At 43.6% G+C, this 24,561-nt stretch overlaps 1 protein-coding gene across 2 annotated transcripts in view; it reads left to right on the top strand.

Annotated features, from left to right (window-relative positions):
* The first annotated feature begins 1,942 nt into the window (after positions 1-1,942).
* The window catches only part of FRMD4A (FERM domain containing 4A), a 576,901-nt gene continuing 554,282 nt past the window's right edge, over positions 1,943-24,561 (top strand). The window contains exons 1-2 of one of the 2 annotated variants that reach the window (XM_074358292.1): positions 1,943-2,212; positions 2,644-2,767. In XM_074358292.1, the coding sequence (XP_074214393.1) occupies positions 2,654-2,767 (114 nt within the window). In that variant the 5' untranslated portion in view covers positions 1,943-2,212; positions 2,644-2,653. Of the gene's footprint in view, positions 2,213-2,643; positions 2,768-24,561 lie in introns of those variants that run through there. The other variant, XM_074358293.1, reaches the window with a different exon arrangement.

Consider the following 24,561-nt stretch of genomic DNA (forward strand, 5'->3'; position numbering starts at 1 on the left):
TGTGGGACAGCTTCCATCACATGTGCTGAGGAAGGACCCTCAGCAGCTCCAGTGCCCAGATCCCATCTAACTGACCCACAGAGGCTGTGGGGTGTCCCTCCATTTCTGGGCTCAGATGTTATGCCTCACTGTCCACGGCTACCTGGAGGAGCTGGTAACATAACTGAATTGTAAGGGAGTTCACGACCTATGGAGTCCATTGGACCAAGAGTCAGCTGATGGGCAGGAGCAGGCTGGTAACCCCACCTTCCTCTCCTTGATGGACCATCCCAGGGAATAAAGTTCCACACCTGTCTGGATGCCAGTCCTCACCTCCGAGCATCTGTACTGTGACCAGCTTCGTAGGTACCACCTTGCACCTGCTCTTGCCCCTTCCCAGCTCCTTCACTCTTGCTGCCCTGAGATTACACCTCCCAATAATGGCTTCACATGTGAGATCTGCTGCAGGCCATTTTCTAGATTCTTTCTTGGCAAAGATTCAGGGTGAGTCTTTCCAAGCAAAGTACGGAAAGAGGAAGTCAGGTGTGCCGAGATCCAACATTTCGAGGTGGACATGGAATCTCTCAGGCCTCCCTGTCAACCCTGAGTGTGTCCTGGACTTCTCCACATCTGGCACTGCTCTGGCTGGGCCCTCTGTGGGGCACATCACCCCCTCTGCCATGTCTACCAGTTGAATAGCACCGATATTCAGGTTTTTCTTCCTTATGCTTTCTGTATTTCCAAAGCATGTGGTCCACATGGAATCATAAAGCAGAAGCCATAAGAAAGGTGTTCTGCTTAGTCTTCAAGTTCTAGCTCAAAAATGACCCCATTCATGAAGCCAAAAGTAAACTCACTCTGCTCTGTGCTGCCTGAGTCGTTTTTAGGTCCCTTTACGGCATTTAACACATGTTGTCTTGTATCATAAATGATTCTTGGTATCATCACATCTACCAGAAAAAAAGCTCCTTGAAGGGAGAGATTATGATTGAGTTTTGCATCTTCTGATTAATTTGGTTAATTCTGAATCATTTTCTGAAACCCACCAGCAAATCTAGAATGTTCTGACAGCTCAGTGCATAGCCACACACACGACTCAGATCATGCTGTGAATCTCAAAGAGCCTGACAGTGGGGAGTGATTCTCTGAGGTTTCTGAGGTCAAAGGCATTAGAATCCAACCAAACAACATGGAAGGGAGTTTTGACCAATTGGGCTACCATAGGATAAACAATGAGAAAAGAAACTTTTCATTCATTCAATTAATATTTTTGAGCACTTACTTTGTGCCAAGCACTGTGATCAAATAAATGCTTTTGAAAGTATAAATTACATAGGGGCAGCGCTATTCTTGCTCACAGGAACGTATAAAGCTTATTCATTTCTTCCCCCCACTTCTTATTTAAAAAATTAATCTCCATGTTCTTATACTCTGCACTGTCTCGTTAATTCCAAGGAAATTTTGGAGTCATTACAGCAGGTGAGTGAAGGAAGAAATCAGAAAAGGACACAAGAAATTGTTACCCAAAGTATTTATAATTACCATTTTTAGTTGAAAAGTGAATTCTATAAGAAAATATAAACTTGACAGTGTTCAGTTTTAAGAAAAGGATGCTTTAATTTTCTTAACTCTTTGAATCTGGGAAGGCTTTGAGCCAATCATCATATAAAAAGACTGGGCAGATTCCTTTTTTTTCCCCCATTGAAAATGCTGTTTGATATAATTTTTGAGGCTAATTTGCTTTTTTTGTGTGTCTTAAGCAGTGTCCCTTGCTACAAATTAGCCTCCCAAAGCTAGAGAGGCTCCTCCAAAATTCCTAGCAGGCAGCCTGGTGGAGAGATGGGAGGGAAGGGGAGGGAGGGAGGCAGGAAGGGAGGGAGGGAGGGAGAGAGAGGTAGAGGGTGTCTGTCTGCTCTGTACATGTGGTACAGGCAGGGAGATCAAAACGCTCACAGAACAGGCAGTGTAATTACATGTTCCTCCGAAGTACGTTAGCCTAACGGCGAACTCAGCGTGCCAGTCTCCTTGGGGAGGAAAAGTAGATTTGGGGATGGTGGAAGGGTCGGTTCATCCCCGACGTGCTGCTCGGTTATGGTGAGGGCATTTGCTGATCTCCAGTGACTGCCTGGAGCTTGTGGTCAGGGCTGTGCTCTCTCTCGCTCCCAGATACTTGATTTTGCAAAAAGGGACACACCTTTCTGCAGGAAGGAAGACATTGACCAGATTGCGAGCGGTAGGTTGACATCCAGCGTGTTTCTGCAGCAGAATTGCTGAAAGATGATGCAGAGAAGGCGAGGGGGTGGAGGGTGGAGGTTGTTCGGGCTGGTTGATTTATCTGCAGTAGGAAATGTTTAAATTGCCAGTTAAAAGAAGAGTTGCTGCCTAGGCAAAGGTACCAGTTAAACATCCTATGTTCTAAGCTTTCCTGTTTCTGTTTGATGTGCTTTCTGTGCTTGTGCAGCTTGGCGGAGCTAGGCAGGGCTCACCTTTAAATAACCTGCAGCTTCCTATTTTCCTTTTTTTCCCCTCTCTCCCTATGCACGATTCCCACCCCTTCTTTCCAGCATCCCCCTGAGCTCCCCAGCTACCCACTGTGAAATGCGACCTCTCTTTATCTTGAGTCCTTTGCGCCCTGAGTCTGGATTCCTGGCTGTTTTGCTGCAGGTTTTTGTGGATGCTTTGCGGTCACCCAGGGCCCAGGCGGACTGACTGCGGGAGCGTTCGTGCATGGGAATCGGAGACCATGGCAGTGCAGCTGGTGCCCGACTCAGCTCTCAGCCTGCTGATGGTGAGTGCTTGGGGAGGAGGTGGGGCCCAGGCAGCGCCCAGCTCCGGCCTCTCCGCATCACACACCGGGGGCTGCTGCTGCTCCCGCTGCTTCCATGGCCGCAGACATGTTCCAAATTGCTCTGCTTTATCCCATAGGCTCCCTTGAAAAGATTTCTTGGGTAAGCATCTCAGCCATGACAAAGCTCTCCCGGGTAAAAGGAGCATGCAATTTGCCGTTTTAGAAACTTGTTGCTTAATGCTATTTTGAGAGATGTGCTTGCAAACAGGTGCTAAGAGCCCCTGGAAACAGATTCCCACCAACGCCTCTCCCTGGATCCCAGCATCCTTTCCCCGCCCCCATGCCTTTTGTATCTAAATCGAGGTAATCATGTTGTTCAGTTTGTTTATCTCTTCTCATGGCAACTGTGGAATTTTTTGCCCACGGGGTAATTGAATAGAGTCTTCTTTCCAGAGGCCCCTGTGTCTGCACAGATCACTGGAGGAGCAGCCAAGGGGGTTGGCTGTGGCCTTTTGTGACACTTGGATTCCAGAGCTGAAGAAACCTTACCTCCCACCATGAGTCCTTGGGAGACCCTGGCAGGCCTTGCCTGGATCACTGACCTACTTTAAGGGACTCTGTCATGTCCATTATGTTAAAAAGGCCTCCACTCTTAGTCTGCTTATGCAAACAAGGTCAGCGGGCATTGCCTTATTTTAACTCGATTGACCTTTTTCTGGATGCTGGGTTCAGAGTTTGCTTTTGCTCTGCCCTGTGGCTCCTCCCTCCTCCTCAGCTGATAGCCCATGTGCCGGGGTAATGCTGGCGGAAGTCGCCCATATCAAGCTTAGTGTGTGAATGGCTCTCACAGTGACACAGCAGATTTCACACACCAAGTACAAGTACCTCCACTCTGAATATTGCTCTCTGTTTTCCAACTGAGAAGGGGAGATACGGCTTTGCGAGACCCGAGGGGTTTATTGAGGTGACTTAGGAGAGGGGCCATTTGGGAGCCTGTCTCCTGGATGGCGAGCAGCCAGGTCAGACTAAGAGACACATACCTTGGTTCTGTGTTATCCCAAATGTCATTTAGGCCACAGAGATATTTGAAATGATTGAGATCTCATGGGCCTCTGCTAACTTCTGATTTCATGGGGGGAGAAGGAGTGGAAAGAATCAAAGCTCTTTTCTGGAGAAATTACCCTCTGTGTGTTTTCCTTTCCTTGCTACTTCTGTGGTGTGATGATACCTGCATCTCTGTTGTCCACCTGTGGTCACATGAGGGGATGGGAGAGGCAGGCATGGGAGTGGTAGCAACTGTGAGGACCAGGAGATGCCCGGGAAACTGGGAGTCTGGGCTCTGTGCAAAAATTTAAAAGAGATGTATCTGCTCACATGTAGGTATGCAAATGTGAATTATCTAATATTGTTTAAATAATACAGAAATAAATCCTGTATTGTGTTAGTACAGAGAAGAAACATGTTCTTGAAAAATGGCCTGCTTGCCTCTAAATTGCTGCTCTGAATTCTCCCCTGTACTTCTGAGCACTTGGACATGTGTCTGGTTGACTGAGAGCCCTAAGGATGGGCTTAGCACCCAAGCAGTTCAGCATCCTGGTCCAGCTCCTCCTGCCACATACACACCCAGGGCCTCCTGTTCCCGAGACCCCCAAACATCGTGGCTGCCATCCTGGAGTCTCTGCAGCTCTGACTTTATCCTCTGTTTGTCAGCGGCCTCTGCCCCTAGATCTGCCCCTTGTCCTCACCTCCTGCCTGGATTAAAGGACTGTGTGCATGTCTCGCTCAGAAGCCAGGGGAATAGCTCTTGACTCCGTGATGGGCCATTAGATTAGAGAACCCTGAAGCGTGTGTGTAATCGGAGTCAATGAATGTTTTCTGGTTCACATGTGGTTCACAGGAATTTTCCCCTACGGACTTCATTGCTTTTTTTTTTTCATTTTTGAGGGTAAACCTCAAAGTAATTGCTTCCCTGACCTACTACATGATGAGTCTTGAAATTTATAAGCAAGTCGAGGAGGAAGGAAAGGAGGAAAAGAGCAGAGCTGCTTTGGCTTTAAGTTCAGGAAGGAAGCTGTAAACCTTATTTATTAGCGAATCAACCCCACCGATCAGTTCTCAGTATTTGTGGTGCACTCACCGACCAAGGGAAGTAGCATGGTATAAGACCAAGAACGGGAGCTCGAGAAAATACCCAGTTTGGGGGAAGTTCACCGTCAGGTTGTCTGACTGCAATTCTACTTCTGTGCCTAGAGTCACTGGGCTGCAGGGAACCCCGAGGGGCAGGCCCAGGAGCATGTGGCCATACCCCTTCCTTTTGGTTAAGGAGGCGGCCAGAGGTTATAGTCAGTTCAGGGCAGAAGATGTTTATTTCATTACGGAAGCGGCAGCAGAGTCTGGACTCAAAGAGCCCTACGTTCTCTTCCCAACTTTCCCTCTCACTGGGTGATCCTGGGTATGCAGCTTCTTCTCTCCGTGCCTGACTTGTGTCTTTTGCAAATGGAGGGGGTCATCCTTGTCACTAGGATCCCTTTCAGCTCTGTTAAACATGATCTGAGACCTCTCAGAATGGTATCTAGATCAGAGCTCCTAATGCTCCATTCCGCATTGTGTCTTATTATTTGTCCCTTAGCATGTGAATAATGGTCTTTTTAGATGGGAATGTGTTCCCTTCCTTGTGGCTTTTATGCTCAGGTAAGTATGTTTCACAGTATTTGCTGGAATGGGTGATCATTAGGGTTCGTTCACATTCTGAGGTCAGGACTCCTACCCTATGAGAGCCTAAGTTATTCTGTTGGACAAGAGCAGGTGATCTTTGAGGAGTGCCTCAGGTGACTTTCCAAGCTGGTGCTGGCTTTAGGCATCTGGGAGGGGTCCTGGGTATGAGCACGCTCTGACTGTCTCTGGGTAGGAGGATTTCACTGATGCTTTTAGTGGGGAGTAGCCCTGTGGGGGATGAGCATCTGTGCAAGATGGAGCCCCTCAAACAACCAAAGAAGTGTGGTCTTGGGGAGATCGAGTGCTGGTAGTAGAGATAGGCTCCTATGCTGTGGAAGAGCCCATCTTTGCAGAAATCTTGGGAAGCAAGAAAAGATACTGCTGTGTTCAACACACTGTTGGGAGTCTTCAGCCTGATGTGACTAACTGTAGAGCAGAAAGCTATTGGCTGTGGGTCATTTGCTGAAGTCACGTGAGTTTGGGGGAACACTAGAACAGCTGGAACGTACCAGAGCCAGAATTTGTTGACTATTTAGTGACCAGATAGAGATGCATAACCAAGGGGCTACCAAGGTGGTATGAATACATTTTGGCTCTTAGATTCTGAAAGATCAGGCACTGATTAAAATGGTTTTTAATGTAAGTTGGCTGGCTGGGTAATAGTGTCCATTGTGCTATTCTGTAAGCAAAATGTTTTTGTATATATTATCTCATTTAATCCCTTCAACGATCCTATTTTTAAGACAAAAAAATTGCTAATCAGAATTTGGGAACCTGTTAGTGGTCACAGATCAAAAATTGATGGTGTAAAGTCTCAAAATTGAGGTTCTGAGACTCTCAAGACAGTGCTTTTGTTGCAGAAAAACATATTACAGCTCAATGTTACAGCTTGGTGTTACAGCTCAGTTGTGACAGCAACCTTGATCTGGGCGAGAGACCAAGCAGCACTCAGAGAACTCAGCACTGGAGAACTCAGGTTTATTACGCCAGCAGGCCCAGAAAAGTTAACACTCCAAGTTTACACAGGCTTTTATAGGCTGCCAGTTTACACTTTGCAACATCATATGTAAATAAGGTGTAACAAAAGTTGACTGATTAGGAACAGGCTTTGTACAAATGGACCAATCAGGGGGGAGAGAAATAACCAATCATGAGTGAAGGAAATGGACCAATCAGGAGTGAGGGAATTAACCAATTAGGAGTGAGCTCCATGCAAATAAAGTACTACAAATCAACCAACCAGGAGTGAGGGAAATGGGCCAATCAAGAATGAGCTCCACTTTCCTAGAAATTAGCCATTTCAGAGGCAAAAAGTGAGATAAAGCCACTGGGTCAGGGAACCAGATGGCACTGGCAGGAGAGTAGTGGCCCTGCCTGGGGGTCCTGCCTGTCTTTTTATGGGGTTTCCCACCTCACTTTCTCTGACACTATACCAAAGGTTGAGAAATTGGCTACCAGGATTTGGAGGTCAGTCCCTCAAGAGGGCTGATCGTGAAGCCCTTCTGCATTTTCCATGTTTCTAGGTCAGTAATCCTGTCTTCCTGGTTATCATTATTCTTTTCCAAGTAGAAATGTAAAATCAAAAATTGATACCACAAATATGGCTCAAGACATCTGGTCTGACTCTAGCAAAATGAAGAATCTCTTATATCCATAAAAGACTTGCCATGTTTTCAAGGTCCCATTCTGTTGGACCCTGTTTCTGAGAAATTGCCAAGAGTCATGTTTTACAATAGAAAAATTAAATATGTAAAAACTCTAATTCATAAGTCAGAGAAATTAGTAGGTGGTTATTCTCAGTGAATGAAGGGTGTGAATTAGATTGCCTGGCAGTTTCTTTCCATTCCAAAAATTTTATTTCATATTTCTGGAATTCTCTCCAGTAGAGTAGCTCCTTGGTCTGTTTTGACAGTTTCCAATTGACAACCTGCTGTCCTGTAACTTTCTCTCCTCATTTCATTTCATCTCATTATAGATTCTTCTGTCTTCAGCCATTTTCCTCATCTGGACATTTTGCTGCTTAGTTAACTCACAAATATTTGCTGAGTACCTACTTTGTACGGGAAGAGTACAAACCAGTCACTGGCTGTAGTGGACTTGAAATCTAACTGGAGAGACAGGGTAGATGAAGACTATCTGAAGGAATTCACAGGACAACTTCAGAGAACCACATAGGGACTGGAATAACCCAACCCATCACCAAATGAGCCCTGGGGTGCTCTGAGTTCAAAAGCACAGCAGGATGGTTAGGTTAGGTGATATGTTGAGGGATAGATGAGTCAAGAGAGCACATTTGAGGTGAGGAGAGTGATTGAATTACAACCAATTCTAGATTGTGTTTGGGAGATGGAAAATCAACTGGTTTGGATAGAGTTTTGTTGGTGACAAAGGGCTGATAGTCAAAAAGGCAGATTAGGGGTGTGACCAAGGTTCTTGTACTATTACTATAACCTAATTTTTTTTCATTTTTATATTCTTTTTCATTATAGGTACTATAAGATATTGTTTATAGTTCCCTGTGCTATACAGTATAAACTTGTTGTATATCTATTCTATACATAATAGTACCTGCAAATCTTGAACTCCCAATTTATACCTTACCCCTTTCCTCCCCTCTCCTGTTAACCATAAGTATGTTTTTCTGTGTCTGTGAGTCTGTTTCTCTTTTGCAAATAAGTTCATGTCTTTTTTTTTTTTTTTTTAGGTTCCACATGTAAGTGATATCATATGGTATTTGTCTTTCTCTTTCTGGCTTAACTTCACTTAGAATGACGATCTCCAGGTCCACCCATGTTGCTGCAAATGGCGTTATTTTATTCTTTTTTATGGCTGAATAGTAGTCCATTGTATAGCTGTACAACAGCTTCTTTATCCAGTCATCTGTTGATGGGCATTTAGGCTATAACATAATTTTCATTTAAGTTCAACCAGTGACAGGTCTCTGTTCAGAATTTCTGATAAGACCACAGATTTTCTCCAGATCCCAGTTGGCAAAGGGCACAGGATAAAACTGAGTTCCAGCCTGAGGAATCTTGCTCTTGAATTAATAATAATAATCCTTATGTTTTTCAAAGTGGTTTTGTATCTGTTGTCTTACTAGATGTCCTCTACAAGCCAAGTGGAACGAGGACTCTGTCTTTCTTTGATATGGTGAAACTAAGATTCAGAGATGTTAAATGACTTGCCCAAGATGACTTAGCTAATTGATGATGAAGTTGAGATGTTAGCCAGGTGTCCATGAAGGCTAACTCATAAGTTTGAAAATGTGACACTGACAACTTCTGTGGAAATTCAGAGAATCAAACAGAGGGTAGCCATCTAAAGCACTATACGTGGAGTGGGGCCATCTAAGCACAGGGCTGGGGGTGGGGCCCCTGGATGTCCTGGTCTACTGCTGTGAATGTTCTTAGTATATTAATCTTTCTGGTTTAGTTAAAGTGGAGTAATTATCCAGAAGCCTCTGGAAAATGTCACATCATTGTTACAACTAAGTCAATGGCTAAAAATCCTTCTTACACTCAATTATCCAGTTTCTAAGGTTCAATTTCCTGATTGACATATCTGAAATATTGATATTAACAATTTTTGTCATAGTGTTTAATATATAAATTTATCTGTCTCAGAGGGTAAAATTTGAAATCAATGACAGTCAAACCCCCTCTCTCAGATCACTTTTTTGCTGGATATATTTTTATTTCATTTTACATCAGATGTGTCTCTCTGGTTGTGACAGATACCTACTCAAGCTACCATTAACATAGAGGGAAAGGTATTGACCAATGTAACTGAGAAGTTCAAGAAATGAAACAGCTCCAGGAAAAGCTGGATCAAGGTCCTGACAGCATCAGAGCCCTGTTTTGATTCTACTTTGTTCTGTGTTGACTTTAGGCTCTGGTAGATTCCTCCCCCAGAAGCTCTAGGGTTACTTGTCCTTGGAGTTAGTGAACCCAGAAGAATGAGCTAGACTTTCCTTACAAGTTCATCTCTTACTATCTGTTTGTCCATGTTGGATAATAGGTTTGTCCCAGGCCTCACTGGGTCCCGGGATGGGTTCTTTGACCAAGCAGTTTGGCTTCTATTTCTAGACCTCAGGCGAGGAAGGAGTTGGGTCAGTTGGCTAATAATTCCATCTGTATAATATAGTGTGGGAAGGGCAATTTCCAAAAGGAAAAGAACTCTTTTACGAAAAGATAGGAAAGGATGTAGCAAGGCAGAAACAATGTGTCCATTATAATGGTCTTTGCACCTTGTGTACCGTTACAGGGCTCCTACGAAAATAGTCAGGGTCATATGGTAAGTCTATTCCTAGTCTTTTGAGGAATCTCCACACTGTTTTCCATAGTGGCTGCACCAAACTGCATTCCCACCAGCAGTGTAGGAGGGTTCCCCTTTCTCCACAGCCTCTCCAGCATTTATCCCACCCCTGGGCTTGTATCCAGAAGGAAATCTACTTCAGGATGACACCTGCACCCCAATGTTCATAGCAGCACTATTTACAATAGCCAAAACATGGGAACAGCCTAAATGTCCATCAACAGGTGACTGGATAAAGAATATGTGGTATATTTATACAATGGAATACTACTCAGCCATAAAAACCGACAACATAATGCCATTTGCAGCAACATGGATGCTCCTGGAGAATGTCATTCTAAGTGAAGTAAGCCAGAAAGAGAAAGAAAAATACCATATGAGATCGCTCATATGTGGAATCTAAAAAACAAAAACAAAAGCAAACAAACAAAAACAAAGCGTAAATACAGGACAGAAATAGACTCATAGACAGAGAATACAGACTTGTGGTTACCGGGGGGTGGAGGGTGGGAAGGGATAGCCTGGGATTTCAAAATTGTAGAATAGATAAACAAGATTACACTGTATAGCACAGGGAAATATACACAAAATGTTATGATAACTCACAGAGAAAAAAATGTGACAATGAGTGTGTATATGTCCATGAATGACTGAAAAATTGTGCTGAACACTGGAATTTGACACATTGTATAATGATTATAAATCAATAAAAAATGTTAAAAAAATAAAATTAAATAAAATTAAATCAACATGTAAAAAAAAAAAAAAGAAAATAGTCAGGGAGGTAAAGAATCAGTGAACCCGAAATCATAGGTTCAGTTTCCCTTAGAGTAAAGTTAAATGGAAAAGCCCACTTGTCTAAGTAGTTTATGCTAGGTTGAACAAGTCTCACCATCTATAAAGTGGGATAAGAAGAACTGCTACATATGACTGAGAATAATTCACTGAGATGTGCATGCAAAGTACTTTGTACTGTTCCTGGACCAAAGTCAACACACAGTAAATACAGTCGTCCCTCAGCATCTCTGGAAGATTGGTTCTAGGCCCCCCATGGATACCAAAGTCCTCAAATTTCTTAAATAAAATGGCATAGTATTTGAATATAACTGACATACCTCCTCCCAAACATTTTAAGTCATCCGTAGATTACTTATGATACCTAATACAATGTAAATGCTATGCAAATAGTTGTTATTCTGTACTGTTTAGGGAATAATGACGGGGGAAAAGGTCTGTAAGTGTTCAGTACAGACACAACCATCTCAGGCCTAACTACATAGTACATGTCAGCAACAACGTAATATTAGTAAGGATTGCTTTCATTTAATGACCTGAAAGAGAAACACATAGAATGAAACATGGATTATTTAAAATATAAGTAAATAGAAAATCCAATTATAAATAGAGAAAAAATATAAATTTATTCTCCCCCTCCTTTCTCTCACTCATACACACACCAAAATCCTGGATCTGCTCTCTTGGTAATCGTGTGTGATGATGGTGGTAATGATGGTGATGATTGCTGTATGGTGCTTACAGTGCTGATGTGGTGAGGTGACCAGTTGTGTGGGCTGTAGGTGAGCCATCAGGCTGACTTGAATCTTCTCACAGGATGTGAGAAGAATCATCTATGTCAGAAGAACTGGGTTCTGATTGTAGATGTTGATGCTTTGGAGGAGGTCAGTAAGACTAACATCGGGATCTGTGGAGGTTGAGGACTCAGGATCTTCAAGTGTGGAAGACTGATATTTCACAGTTGCAAATACTTTAGTTAGCAACGTTTTAGGAAGCTGTTTCTTCTTTCTCTTTGCATCATCAAATATTGTGGTGGTTGTAGGCAAGTTATTATCCATCCCTCTGGTGACACGGAAGCTTTGTTCCATTGAAGGATTGTGCTCAAAAATCATATCCTTTCACATCTGTGCCTGTTTAAAACCTGCTTCAGATTTTTCAATGTCCAAATTAATGACTCTGCCTCCTCTAAATTTTCTGCTGCATCATCACCACCATCACCATCACCACCATCACCACCACCACCACCATCATCATCAACACCAACATCATCACCACCACCCCCATCATCATCACCATCATCACCATCACCACCACCATCATCATCATCATCTGTAGAGAATTTCAACGGATCTTCAAGTTCCTCGTTGGTAAGGGTTTCTCTATGCTCTTCTACATGTTCCTAAACATCATCCTCAATCATGTCAGAGAATTCTTCTCCATGAACTTTCCTGGCACCATTCAAGGTGTTCTTGACATCTGCATCAAGAGTAAAGGGAGCACCTGAAATCACTGGCTACCTCACTCTATAATGGCTTCCGACATGCATTGACTGTCTCGGGCTTTAGGGCATTGATAGCCTCTGTAATTGTGAAGCACTTCCATAAATCCATGATGCTCCGGTCAGTTTGGCCTCAATGGCAGCCCCAATCCTCCTGCAGGTGAGGCAAGTGTAAGTCACCTTAATGCACTTGATGATGCCTTGGTTAAGTGACTGCAGCAGGGATGTGGTATAGGAGGCAGGAACATTGCTTCCTGTTACTGAAGCAGAGAGGTTGGGGGTGTCTGGGAGCACTGTCAGTTATGAGGAGGACCTTGAATAGCAGCTTCTTCTCCAAGGTATTTCTTCACTTCAGGAATGAAGACATGCTGGTGGAATCACTCCAAGAACAAGATGGCCATGACCCAAGCCTTCTTGTTGTATTGCTAGAACAAAGGCTGGCAATTTTTGTCTTTGTTTTTAAGGGCCTGTAGATTACTTGCTCATTTGTTCATGTGATCTGTTATGTTGCTACACAGCACCAGAGTCAGACAATCTTTCCAGGCTTGGATCACCAGGGACGGCTGGGCACTGATAATCGTGGATGTAGGTATGATTAGACACCTTCCTCCAGAACAAGCTTGTATCATCAAAGTTGAAGACTTGTTCTGGGAGGTAGCCTTTCTCTTTGGTGAGTTTCTTGAGCTCTTCTGGGAACTCCGATGCTGCCTCCGTATAGGCAGTGTGGCTTCTCCCATGATCTTTAAGTTCTTGAGGCTGTAGCACTACACATAGCTAGCCAACCATCCCTCACTAGCTTTAAATTCCTTCCTCTTCTCGACCCCCCTCCCAGTAGTGCCCATCCAGGCTTAATGCTTTTTTTATGCATAACTTTGCCATCAACAGGGACATGCCTCTGGGACATGACCTCTAGCCACACACTTAATGATTTCTCAGTCTTGGCAAGTACTTTGTCAACAACCAGAGTGACCTTGTTTGCCATCGTAGGGGCAGCACAAACACTTTCATGAATTTTGGTTTCTTTCTGGTTTATTTTCTGAATTCATGCTCACTGACTCTATGGCTCACTTTGGCAAGTGACATACCACTTTTCAAAAGATCTAAGATTTTAATTTTCTCATTGAGAGATAGCCCTTTATATTCTCTGTTAGCCTTTGAGGGATGGCTTTGACCTTAATTGCTTTGTAAGAGCCTTTTTTTTTTTTTTTTTGGTACAGAAACAAAGGGTGTACACAACACAAGCAGTGAATGAATAAGACATGAGGTTGAATTAAGACTCACACAAGGAGTGCTGGGGAGAGAAGGAGGATCTGTGAGGAGGCGGAGGCCACAGCAGGGTGTGCCTACAATTGTGTGTATTCAGCATAGTGCTTTGCATGTGACAAATTCAAGTTTTGCTTTTTGGAACTTTCTGGACTTTTTTTCTGCCTATTTTCTGTTCAGAGTTGGTTGAATCCAGGGATGCAGGACCCATGCATATGGAGAGCTGATTGTATTAGCAATTACTTTCTTTGTCTTAAAATGATGTGAAATGACCATCCACCAATCCACTCATCTCATTGGATTCCTGCATGAGGCAAAGTCAACCTAAAAGAAAAAGTTGCCCAATTCTCTCTTTCTGCAACCCAGTCTCTGGACAATCAGTGACCGCTTTTGGACAGGCAGCCAATGGTTTTAGAAAAACAGGTGCTCCGAGGATCAGGTGAACGATTGCACTTGTGAGCAAATTGAAATTTGCATTCCTATCTTGAATAACTAACAAAATTTTCTTACCCTCTGAGGGGTGATGATTAAAATATGGGCTGCAATATGTTCTCTCTGGCAAATGCAAAATGCAGGCCATCCAGGCCTGGTACTGATGACTGGGCAGCTATGAGTGCATCTCTGCTAAAAAATTTGTGCAGCTGCTTTGCAAAGGTTAATAGTGGCATGGAGTGCATATGCTACTGGTACAGGTAGCAATTTTTCATTGATTTCTTTGCCAAAATAGGAAGTCTAATGGAACATGTGATATTTAATCTGGTTATCATCAAAGGTCCTGGAAACATGCTTGACTGAGACCATGTGAGGACACAGTTCCAATGTCAAGGTAATAATGACCTGCATCTCATGTTGCACAGTAATGAATTGTTCTTTATGACCCTGGATATTGAAATCTCAGTCTCGCCGTCTAGACCTGGAGAAGCAATTTCCTGAGTGGCAGATGCACTTCCTCTCCCCAGGCAACGTCACACACACTCATGGTTTTAACTCTCATCTTACATTCTTGACTCTGATCGTGTCTGTGGCTCAGGCTTGCTCCCAAACCTCCTGATGCCTGCCAGTCCCAATGATTATCACGTTATCCTCCTGCTTGTCCCACAGGAACCCCAGACTCAAGTCACCCCAAAAAGGACTTATATTCTCCTCCCTAGTCTGCATGTCTCAGCTTCACTGGTGAAAACATCCTTTTCCCTGTCTTCCTAGAATTCATCTTCGACTCTTTCTTTGCCCTTATCCAACTTGTCCAGTTATCACCAGGTCCTGTTGCTTCTGCTTCCTCCATTTTTCCCTCATCTGGCGCATCCCTTCCATCCCCCTCCCTCAGCCATAGTTCAAGTCTATAATCGCATGCACTTGAGCCACCTGCAGAGCTGTCTACCTGGTCTTCCTGCCTCTATGTCTGTCCTCTGTACATTTTCCAGAGTGATATTTATAAAATGAATGTCTACTTTCTATACCAAAGATCTTCTGATTACACCTGATTACACGTAGAATAAGGCTCAAGCTTTTTAATATTACCACATTGGCCGCTTCAAGCTCTGGCCTCTGCCCACCTGCCCAGCCTCATTTCCCACTGCTCCTCCACCACCCCCTAAAATTCTACTCTAGTGTTGTATGTACCCCTCACTTCTCACAGACGCCATGCAGGCTCAAGCCCGTGCACTATTGGATGTGCTCTTTCTACTATCTGGACTATTATTATTCAGTTTCTCCTTTACATTTTTTCTGTCATCTCACTTATTGATGACAAGTGTCTGACATTTAACTTTTATATCTATTTTACTTAATAGAATGTGAGCATACCAAAAATAGAGAATATCTGTCATCCATTCATTCAACAAATATTTACTGAGCACCTACTGTCTTCTGGGCACTGTTTTAATGTGAAAGATGCAGCAATGAACAAGATGGAGGGGGATTCCACTATCCTTAAGCTCACAAGGACAGCCGGGGGAGAGATCAAAATAAATCTATTGAAAATAAATAGAAATCTCAAAGAATCGTAAGTTCTCTATTGGGAAGATAAAACAATGATGAGAAGGTAATACTTGAGAGCAGGTAATCAAGGAGGCCTCCTCCAAGGAGGGGGCATTTAAGTTGAAGGGTTATTGGTAAGGAGAGAACAATGGTTGGAAGCTCTGGGATGGGCATTCCAACCAGGGAAAAGGCAGCAGGAATGGATGGAGTTTAACAAGCCCTAGCACCTGGCAGTGCACTCAGTAGATTCAGTAGATTGAGGTCTAGATTGAGGTCTAGACTGAACACTTCCAAGCTTCAGCACTGGATCAGGCTCTGGGAGGAATATGAGATACGTACAGCACATGGCCCTTACCCAGAGTTAACTCTCATTAGAGAAATGGAATTACAGAAAACATCTGAGTAATACTGCATGAAAGGAAATGGCCCCATGTTAATGGGGTTGGTACCAGCAGTATATAGGGAGGAATTCAGAGGAGTGGTGGCAGATGGGGGTGAGACTTAGAGACCTAGTTAAGATGGAGTCTACAGAAGAAAAGGACAGCAAGCCATTTCAAATGCTGCATTTTCCCCAGCTTTATGGAGATAATTGACCTATAACATTGCATAAGTTTAAAGTGCACAAGATGTTGATTTGATATAGATAAAAAAATGATTACTATCGTGGTGTTAGCTGACACCTCCATCATGTCATATCATTACAGGTTCTTTTTTCTGGTGAGAACATCTAAAATCTACTCTTTGAGCGACTTTCAGGCATGTAATACCTTATTAACTATAGTCACCATGCTGTACATTAGATCCCAGAATTTATTCCTCTCCTAACTGGAAGTTTGCACCCTTTTCCCTCATCCCCAGCCCCTGGTAACTGGCATTCAACTCTCTCTTTCTGCAAGTTTGGCTCTTTTAGATGATTCCACGTGTAAGAGAGATAACACAGTATTTCCTTCTCTGTCTGGCTTACCTCACTGAGCAAAATGCCTTCAGAGTCCACCCATGTTGTTGTAAACGGCAGGATTTCCTTATGTTTATGACTGAATAATATTCCATTGTGTACAACATTCCACATCTTCTTTATCTATTCATCCGTTGATGGGCATGTAGGTTGTTTCCCCTGTCTTGGCAATTGTAAATGATGCTGTGATGAACATGGGTGTGCAGATATCTCTATGAGATCCTTTTTTCATTTCCTTTGGATACATACCCAGGAGTGGGATTGGGGTGCATTTATTTTTGATGAGAGAGGGAGGAGAGAAGTTGTCTTCCTAGCAAAGGGAACAAAATGATGAGGGAGATTCAGGAGGAAGTGTGAAGAGGGCAGGAGGGAAGGAGAGATTGGTCAGAAGCATATGGGACTAAATGAAGGAGAGGACTTGGGTTGTAGAGGAGGAAGAAAGCTGGTAGCATCAGGTGAAGGATGATGAAGAAAGATGCTGCAGATGCTTCTGTGAGCACCTGGAGTGGAGCCTGGGCTACCAAAGAGCTTTTCTGCTTTCTGGGGTGGGACTGACTTAATGGGCTTGGGGATGGGGATGTGTAGAGTCACTTGCCCAAACTCAGGAGGGAGGGGAAGAGGCAGCCTGGTGGTGGTTGTGAGAAAAGAGGAAAGTGGAGGAATTCAAGGAGCTTTCTGAAGGCAGAATCATCAGCACTGTATGAAGGATTGACAACAGGAGACCATGCACAGGGAGGAGTCAGCCAGGACGACGGAGGGTTGGGTATTGGAGCTGCAGGGAGTGGTGACCGACAGGAACCACTCTGAGGTGGGAAGTACAGTTTGAAGAAGACTAGGCTGCAATTAACTTAGGATCACGAGTGGAAGGTGCTGAGGTCATAGTGGGAGTTCCCAGCAGAGATGGCTGATGGGTGTTTGGAGATTCTGGTCCCCTCAGGTCTATGATTAGATCTGGAGGGCAGAACTGAGAGTGAGACCAAAAACACAGGAACCCTAAAGAAAAGTGGTAGAGAGAAAAGAACAGGAGGCCCAGCCTGCGAAAGGGGAATTCCAATGGCTCTGGTTAGAAAGAGTTCATAATACCTTGGTGTACGGCCACATTTGGACCAGATCAATGTTACCTCGACTGTGGAATCAATTTTCCTTACATCAAATGTACCTCAGGGCCTCACTGAAGCAGCCAAGGAGCTTTTTTTTTTTTTTTTTTTCTTTGCTAGATGTAGGTTAAATGTGGTTTCAGCAAATGACTGCATGCACTTGGAGGTTTCTGTAGTGCATGACCAAGTGTACATTTGCAAATTATTACTAAACTTCACAGAGCAGCTGGATGTTTCTATCTCTGTGTGTACCTTTGTGTGCCTTCCAGTTACTACGGCTGCACTGCAGCTATCCCACACTCTGTGACTTAACACAACCATTCTGTTGGGCTCACCAGTTCTATGGGTTGGAAATTCCAACAGGTGACGGTGGGAATGGCTTGTCACTGCTCAACAGTGTCTGGAGCCTCAGCCAGGAAGAGTCGGAGTCCGGGGTCACCGGACAGCTGGAGTCTGGAATCTCTTGGAGGTGTCTCCACTCATTTAGTGGCAGTGGGGGTTACTGTCAGCTGGACCACAGTTAGTTCTGTTGACCACGGTGCTTGCCCAGGGCCTCGACGCATGGCTTGGGCTTCCTCATGACATGGCTGCTTCAAGGTAATTGCACCACTCACGTGAGGTCTGAGGGCCCCAAACTGAGTATCTGAGCTACCAAGGCAGAGCTGTCTGACCTTTGGTGACCTAGCCTCAGCAGTCACATAGCCTTGCTTCTCCTGAATTTTCTTGTTTGCAAACAAGTCACTAAGGCTAAACTCAAAGGGAGAGGATTAGACCCCATTTCTAGAGGCAAATGTGTCAACATATATTAAGATGTATTTAAAACCACCATAGTGGGGTGTGGAGAGGATAGCTCAGTGGCAGAGCACATACTCAGCTTGCACAGGATCCTGGGTCCCACCCCCAAAGCCTCTGTAGAGGGATAAATAAATAAATAAATAAATAAATTTTATTTTTTTTAAAGTCATAAAAATAAATAAATATAACCACCACGGTCTGTGTTCATTCTTTGTTACCTATGGTCATGGTCCTTGAGGGTCTTTACTTGTCTACGGGACTTTGCTCCGTGAAGCATTCCATAGACAGTTATTGATGGAATGGTAGGCCGATATCAGAATAAGCTGGTTTGATTGATTGATTGATTGATTGCCTATTAGCAAAGAGTCGCCTTTGAGTGTTCAGGTGTTCATCTAAACACCATCTAGGGAGTCCCATGTGTTTAGTGCTACCAGGTTATACCTTCAGAGAACACCCAGAGGATGTGTGAGTCATGAGGAATGGTCTAATCTGCCTGATCTGTGATCTCTGAGGTCCCCGAGTTTAGTCCCTCCTGATGACTGGGAGCTGATAAAGTGATGATGTTGCTTCCTTTACACACTTGATATTTGGACTCATCATTTGTTTTGTGTCTTTGTGGTCCATGTGTCAGGGTAAAAAAAAAAAGGGAATGTAGCTCAGTGTTAGAACTGGAACACCTTTTCCCCCCTCTTGAGGAGTGTGAGCATAATTGAGCTGTAATGAACACGGCTGAGGTCATTTCCCAGGGATTAATGACAGGGAGAATGTGTTCATGGCCTGAGGCTTAGTCTTCGGTCATTAACCTAGCTGGTCATTAATACTGTCCAGGAATGCTTTATGCGAGGCCATTACAACTATGGCCATATGCTGCTACAATTGGGGACACGGACATTACCTGTGTCAACACTATTGTTTCTTCTCCAGTCCGCATGATTGCTGAGCCAGGCAGCCTTTTCCATACACACTCCAAAGGCATAAAGCACCAACGGCAGGGCAGATTTGAAGCTTCCCTTCCCTCCTCTTCTCTGCTCTCTCCTCCATTTCCGTCCTCTCTCCTCCCCTCCCCTCCTCTTTCAAAGCACATTTATGGGGTGTAGCACTCAGAGAGACATTATGGTGAAGCACTGAGGATATGGGAATATACATGTAAATACCACCTGGTCCCTGCTCTCAAGTTTGGAGTTTCGTTGGAAAGGACATTATTGCAAACAAACCATTCCAACAAGTGAGTTACTGTTATGACAAAGAAATCACTAAAGTGCTGGGAGGAGGGCATCGTTCAGTGTTAGAACACATGCTTAGTGTGCATGAGGTCCTGAGTTCAATCCCGAGGGCCTCCATTTAAAAAGAAAGAAAGGAAGAAATCATCCAAGTGCTGTAGAACACAGGAGCACCGAGCAGCAGCCTCTCAGGAGTGCTAATATTTGGGGTGAGTTTTGAAGGATTAGGGGTGGGAGGTGAATGATGTGGGGTGGGGGGCTAGTTCCAGATATAGGGAGCTGCATACACAAACATGAGAGTGTGGTGTGTTTCAGCAACTATGTGATGTTTTGGTATGGGAAAAGCAAGAGGGAATGCAGAGATGAGGCCAAAATCCTGGCTGGGGTGGACACAAACTATCTTCTGAACAAATGATAAAGAGTTTGAACTTGAAACTTCCTAATAGTCATTAACAATTTTAAGCAAGGGATGATGTGATCAGAGTTGAGATAGAGAAATATCATTCTGGAAGTAGTACGGAGAATGGTTTGAAAGGAGTGACCTGAGGGGAGAGAACTGGGATAAGAACTTGACAATCCTGTTGAACGGATGCCGGGTCAGTGGGCATGGAGAAAGGGATGGACTTGTGGGCCACTAAAGTGGGAGCCAGAGGCGGGTGGTTTGTCATGGATCCCATTAATAAGTAAAATAAATGGCTGCTCCAACTGGCTGAAAACAGGGATATTCCTTAGTTTGTATATCAAGCCCAAAGTTAAAGCAGTTTCCAGGCTCTGGTCCCACCACCACTCTCACTTGCTTCCATCTCTTGGCCCTGCTCTGGTCTGGAGACTCTGTCTGCAGGCTGGCTTGCCTCACATGGTCACAAAGTGGCTGCCAGCAACACCTTTTCAAGCCCAGGGGAAGAGAAGAAACATTTCTCTTCAAAATAGGAGCAATCAATTCTTTCTTTCTTTTTGAGAGCGCCAACTCAGGTCGTCTGCCCTCCCCAGGATAAAGTCACATGCCAATTGGCTTAAGCCTGGGATTCTGAACTGGTCACTAGCCAAGAGGCATGGAGTCACCCTCCTTGGCTTGGATGTATCAGTATTTACCATGGCAGCTGGGAATGAGGTCAATTTCCACTGTCTCACATAAAAGGGAGGGAAGAAGGCGGGTGTGTTCGCTGTAGAGACAACCAACTCTATCTATGACTGGGGCACAGGAAAGGGCCCTCAACCCACCCAGGAGACTTGGAGGAAGAGGGAGGTCAGTATGTGGATTATAAGTTTTTTGAGAGCAGGATCTGTGTCTCATTCACTGTTGATTCTTTGGCTCTGAGCTCGGTACCTGGCACATAGTAAGAGCTCAGTAAGAATTTGTTGACTGGGTGAAGGCATCTAAGGAGACCTCGTGCCTGAGCTTGCAGGCACAGGCCATGAGACGAGGTAGAGGAAGTGTTTTAGGCAGAGTTAAATGAATTGGCAAAGATAAAGACTTTCACAGTTGCATAGTACATTTCAGAGAAGTCAAGGAGTTTAGAATCACTGGCACAGAAGTCCAAGACAGGGAGAGGCCGAGGAAGAGGCCAGAGAGGTAGGGAATGGCCAAACTTTGCTGAGGAGCTTGGATCACCTCCTACAGAGAATGGAAGACACTTGAAAAATTTAAGCAAGAGAACGAAATAATCCTATGTGCATTTGTATAGATCACTCCACAATGAAGTGTAGTAGAAAACCACTGTAGGAACATGAGACAGAAATGATGAGGTGAAATCAGCTGTTGATTAGTTTTTGATTGGATGTGTAAGACAGAGCAAGGAGTCAAGGGTGACCTGAGGTCTTTATGTTGGGTGAGGAGGCAGGTGGAGATCACAGGGAAGAACAGTTTTCAAAGGCCTAATGGTACTTTCATTTTGGACAGGTTCATTCCAAGAGCCAGTGAAACATTCTGGGGGAAAGGGGTTTTTAGCCATGGTCAGAGGTATATGTATGTGAAATTGGGGAAGATTTCTGGGTAGGATAGGCACATTCAGAGTTGACAGTATTCAGGTGAGGGTTAGAACAACACAAGAGAATGAAACCACCTGGGGAGTGTAGACTGAGTGGAGCCGTGAGCCATGGGTGAGGCATTGAAAGGGTAGGGAGTGGGAGCAAAGTCCAAAAAAAGAGGCAAAGAAAGAAAAAATCAGGGAGGTGGAAGGAGGTCCAGGAGCATATACTGTCTTGGGTGACAAGAGAGTAGAGTTTCAAGAAAGACCAAGGAGCGATGATGAAGACCGTTGAGTGTGGCAGAGAGAGTAAGGAGAATAAAAACTGAACATGCTTTTTGGGTTTTCCAATCAGGATGGCAATGGTGCCCTTACGGTGAGATGCTTCTTGAATGTGATAAAATCAGAAGCCAGGTTGCAAGTGAATGAAGTGGGAATAGGAAGTGAGTAAACACAGGATGTAGCAGATGGGAGGAGAGATGGTAGCCTGAGAGGTGGAGGGAAACAAGGGAGGTATTTCAGAGAAGAAATCATGAGTATTGCTATAGACTAAAGGAGAGGCACAGAGAGATGGCAAGATTAAAAGTATAAGGGCTTTGGGGGGATGTTGGCAATGCTTGTCCTCACAGTTCCAAGATGGCTGCTGCAGCTCCAACCATCATGTCTCTCATTCCTTTGTTCAAAAGTGAACAGAAGAGGAACAGTAAAGTGAGCTCTCCTTGTGTCTCTTAATTTCTATCAAGGAAGAAAATCTCTCTCAAAATTTCCCCAGAATTCTCCCCCTTATTTTTCTTGGTTGGAGCACAGTCACTTATGGGACATGTTGTAGATTGGTTAACTCAGCCCCCTCCCTGGAATGCCCTCTGAATTTATAGCCTGGGGATCTAAAAAGTGTGTTTTCCACCCTCGCTTGCAGCTGGAGTTCTGCATGTGATATGACTTCCACCAAGCAAGCTCTCTGGCACAAGACTTGGAGAAGTGAAATGAATGGGTAGAAGTGATGATTGCAGATCAGATTTTCTTATGAGCAAGATGGCAGAGTGTTAAGATTCTTTGGGACCTGCTTTTGTGAAGGTGCCATTGCCCAGTCTCTGATGTCAGAGGTGGTAGCTGATTGACACGTTGGGGTCTAGAGGTATGCTTTGGCATTCATCTTAACTCTGTGGTGAATGACCTTGGTCATCTGATTTTCACATGTATTCTTCAACTGCCTAGTACCCTGTAATAATTTCCTTTTTGCTTACACTCATTAAAGTGGATTTTGTTGTCTGCAACAAAGAACCTTGAACAACATGCAAGACCGCTCCAGCAGTCAGGGAGGCTGGGAAAGAGAATCACTGGCTTTTTTAAGCTCTTCTAGTAGGGATGATGGTCATGGCTATTGTGTCGGGAACCAAAAGGATCTTCCAAAGATGCGTGGACATAGATAAGTTTGTCAATAGAACATACTAGTTGACTGCTTTATTTGATACATGAGGTTTTTAGGGGAACATCAAAATAATTCAAGTATAGCCTTCATTCTACAACAGTGGCTTATATGAAAGAGCTATTAGTTTAAAAGCTGAACCTATTTCATCTCTGTGGTCACTGCTGTAACCGCCTCTGAAACACCATTCATCCCACCATCCACATTTGAGAGAATCCAAGGAGGGGAAGGGAGGAAGGAAGGAAAGATTATCTTTTTAATAAATATTATAATTTTAATTATGATTATGTAGACAAACAAGCAATATGGTTTTTGAAACTCTTGGTAGATATTTAGCCATTCAAACCGTGGATCCAAAACTAATAACATTTTTTTGCAAATTAAAGTTTTTTGGCTATTTTTTAAAACAAAAATACCTTTATATGATATATGTATCTGTTTTATATATATATATATATGTTTTTCACCCTTTGGAGAAATAGGTGTATATCTACCTCCTACCCTAATTCCTTAATCCCGTAGATTATTGGATATCTTTTCAGAAACTGTCTACACACATGTAACGTATTTTCTGCATAGTGCTATCTCATTCTCTTTAAAGGATATATAATAGTATATTATATTATGACTGGCTCATAATTTTTTAATCAACCCATTATCAATGCACATTAGGCTATTTTCAATCTTCTGTAATTATAAATAGTCCTGCAGTGAAGTTTCATGGGCCTCCATCTTGTGCAGATGGCTTGAGTATACCATAGGATAAATTCCTAGATAGAGAATGATGAATCAGAGGTATATCATTTAAAAATTCTACAGAGATCGTCAAATGACTGTCTTCCAAAAGGCACCATGCAAGTTTGTTTTTTAAAAGTCTATTTTTGAAGCTCTCGATACATAAGAACCCATTCCTATCTGCTGGTAGAGAATACAGGGACTTTAGGAAAAGGGAGCTATTCTCCAAAGGGCATTTAGAATTTTACTGTATAAGCAATTAGCACATTAAATGTCTGCAAAATTCAAGTGGCAAATGAGCAGTGAATATCAATTACACATCTGTTCCATCTCAAAGGCAGATGGCCTTTTAATTTTATATCCCAAGAATTGTACCCAAATTTCATCTCTTCCTCAGATTTACGTATCAAATTAATTTTAACAGGAAGCACAATGAAACTGACACATTTAGTAAGCACATATCTGGGACTGGGATTTAATCCATTAACATGCATGGAGTTCCAGTCATTGTTTAACGCCGAGGAGAGACATCCAAGAAAAACTATCAGGTCTCTACCTTCAGTGGTCTTACAGTCTGGGTTGAGAAATCAACATATAAAATTTAAATGATGAAAGGCCAACTCCAAATCAGTATCTAAATGCTACAATGCATAGGTTAACTGTTCGTACTTGGCAATGCAAAGAAGGAAGAGGTGGCTTTGGGTGGAAGCCGCTGGGGATGCTTTGAGAAGGTGGGTGTTGGCCTGGGTTTGCAGGGGTAGGAGAGGAAATGGAGAGGCACCCGTGGGATGGGCTGCGACCACGTGACCAAAAGCGATGCTTGTTGGTAGGAATATATAGGAAAACAGAAGCTGAGTGTGATCTACTGGAAGGGGCGTTTGGGAGAAGGAAGATGTCTAGTGTGTGTAGAACAGTCCTCTAGATCTAAAATGGCTCATGGTCTGGGCTCTCACACTCAGCCACCTGAATTTGAAGTGAACCTTTCTTAGGGTCCCCTATGTAAAGTGGCATCCTTCTTTGTTCCAGAGCTTTGTGAA

Source organism: Camelus bactrianus, chromosome 35 (genome assembly GCF_048773025.1).
Source record: "Camelus bactrianus isolate YW-2024 breed Bactrian camel chromosome 35, ASM4877302v1, whole genome shotgun sequence".
Taxonomy (NCBI): domain Eukaryota; kingdom Metazoa; phylum Chordata; class Mammalia; order Artiodactyla; family Camelidae; genus Camelus; species Camelus bactrianus.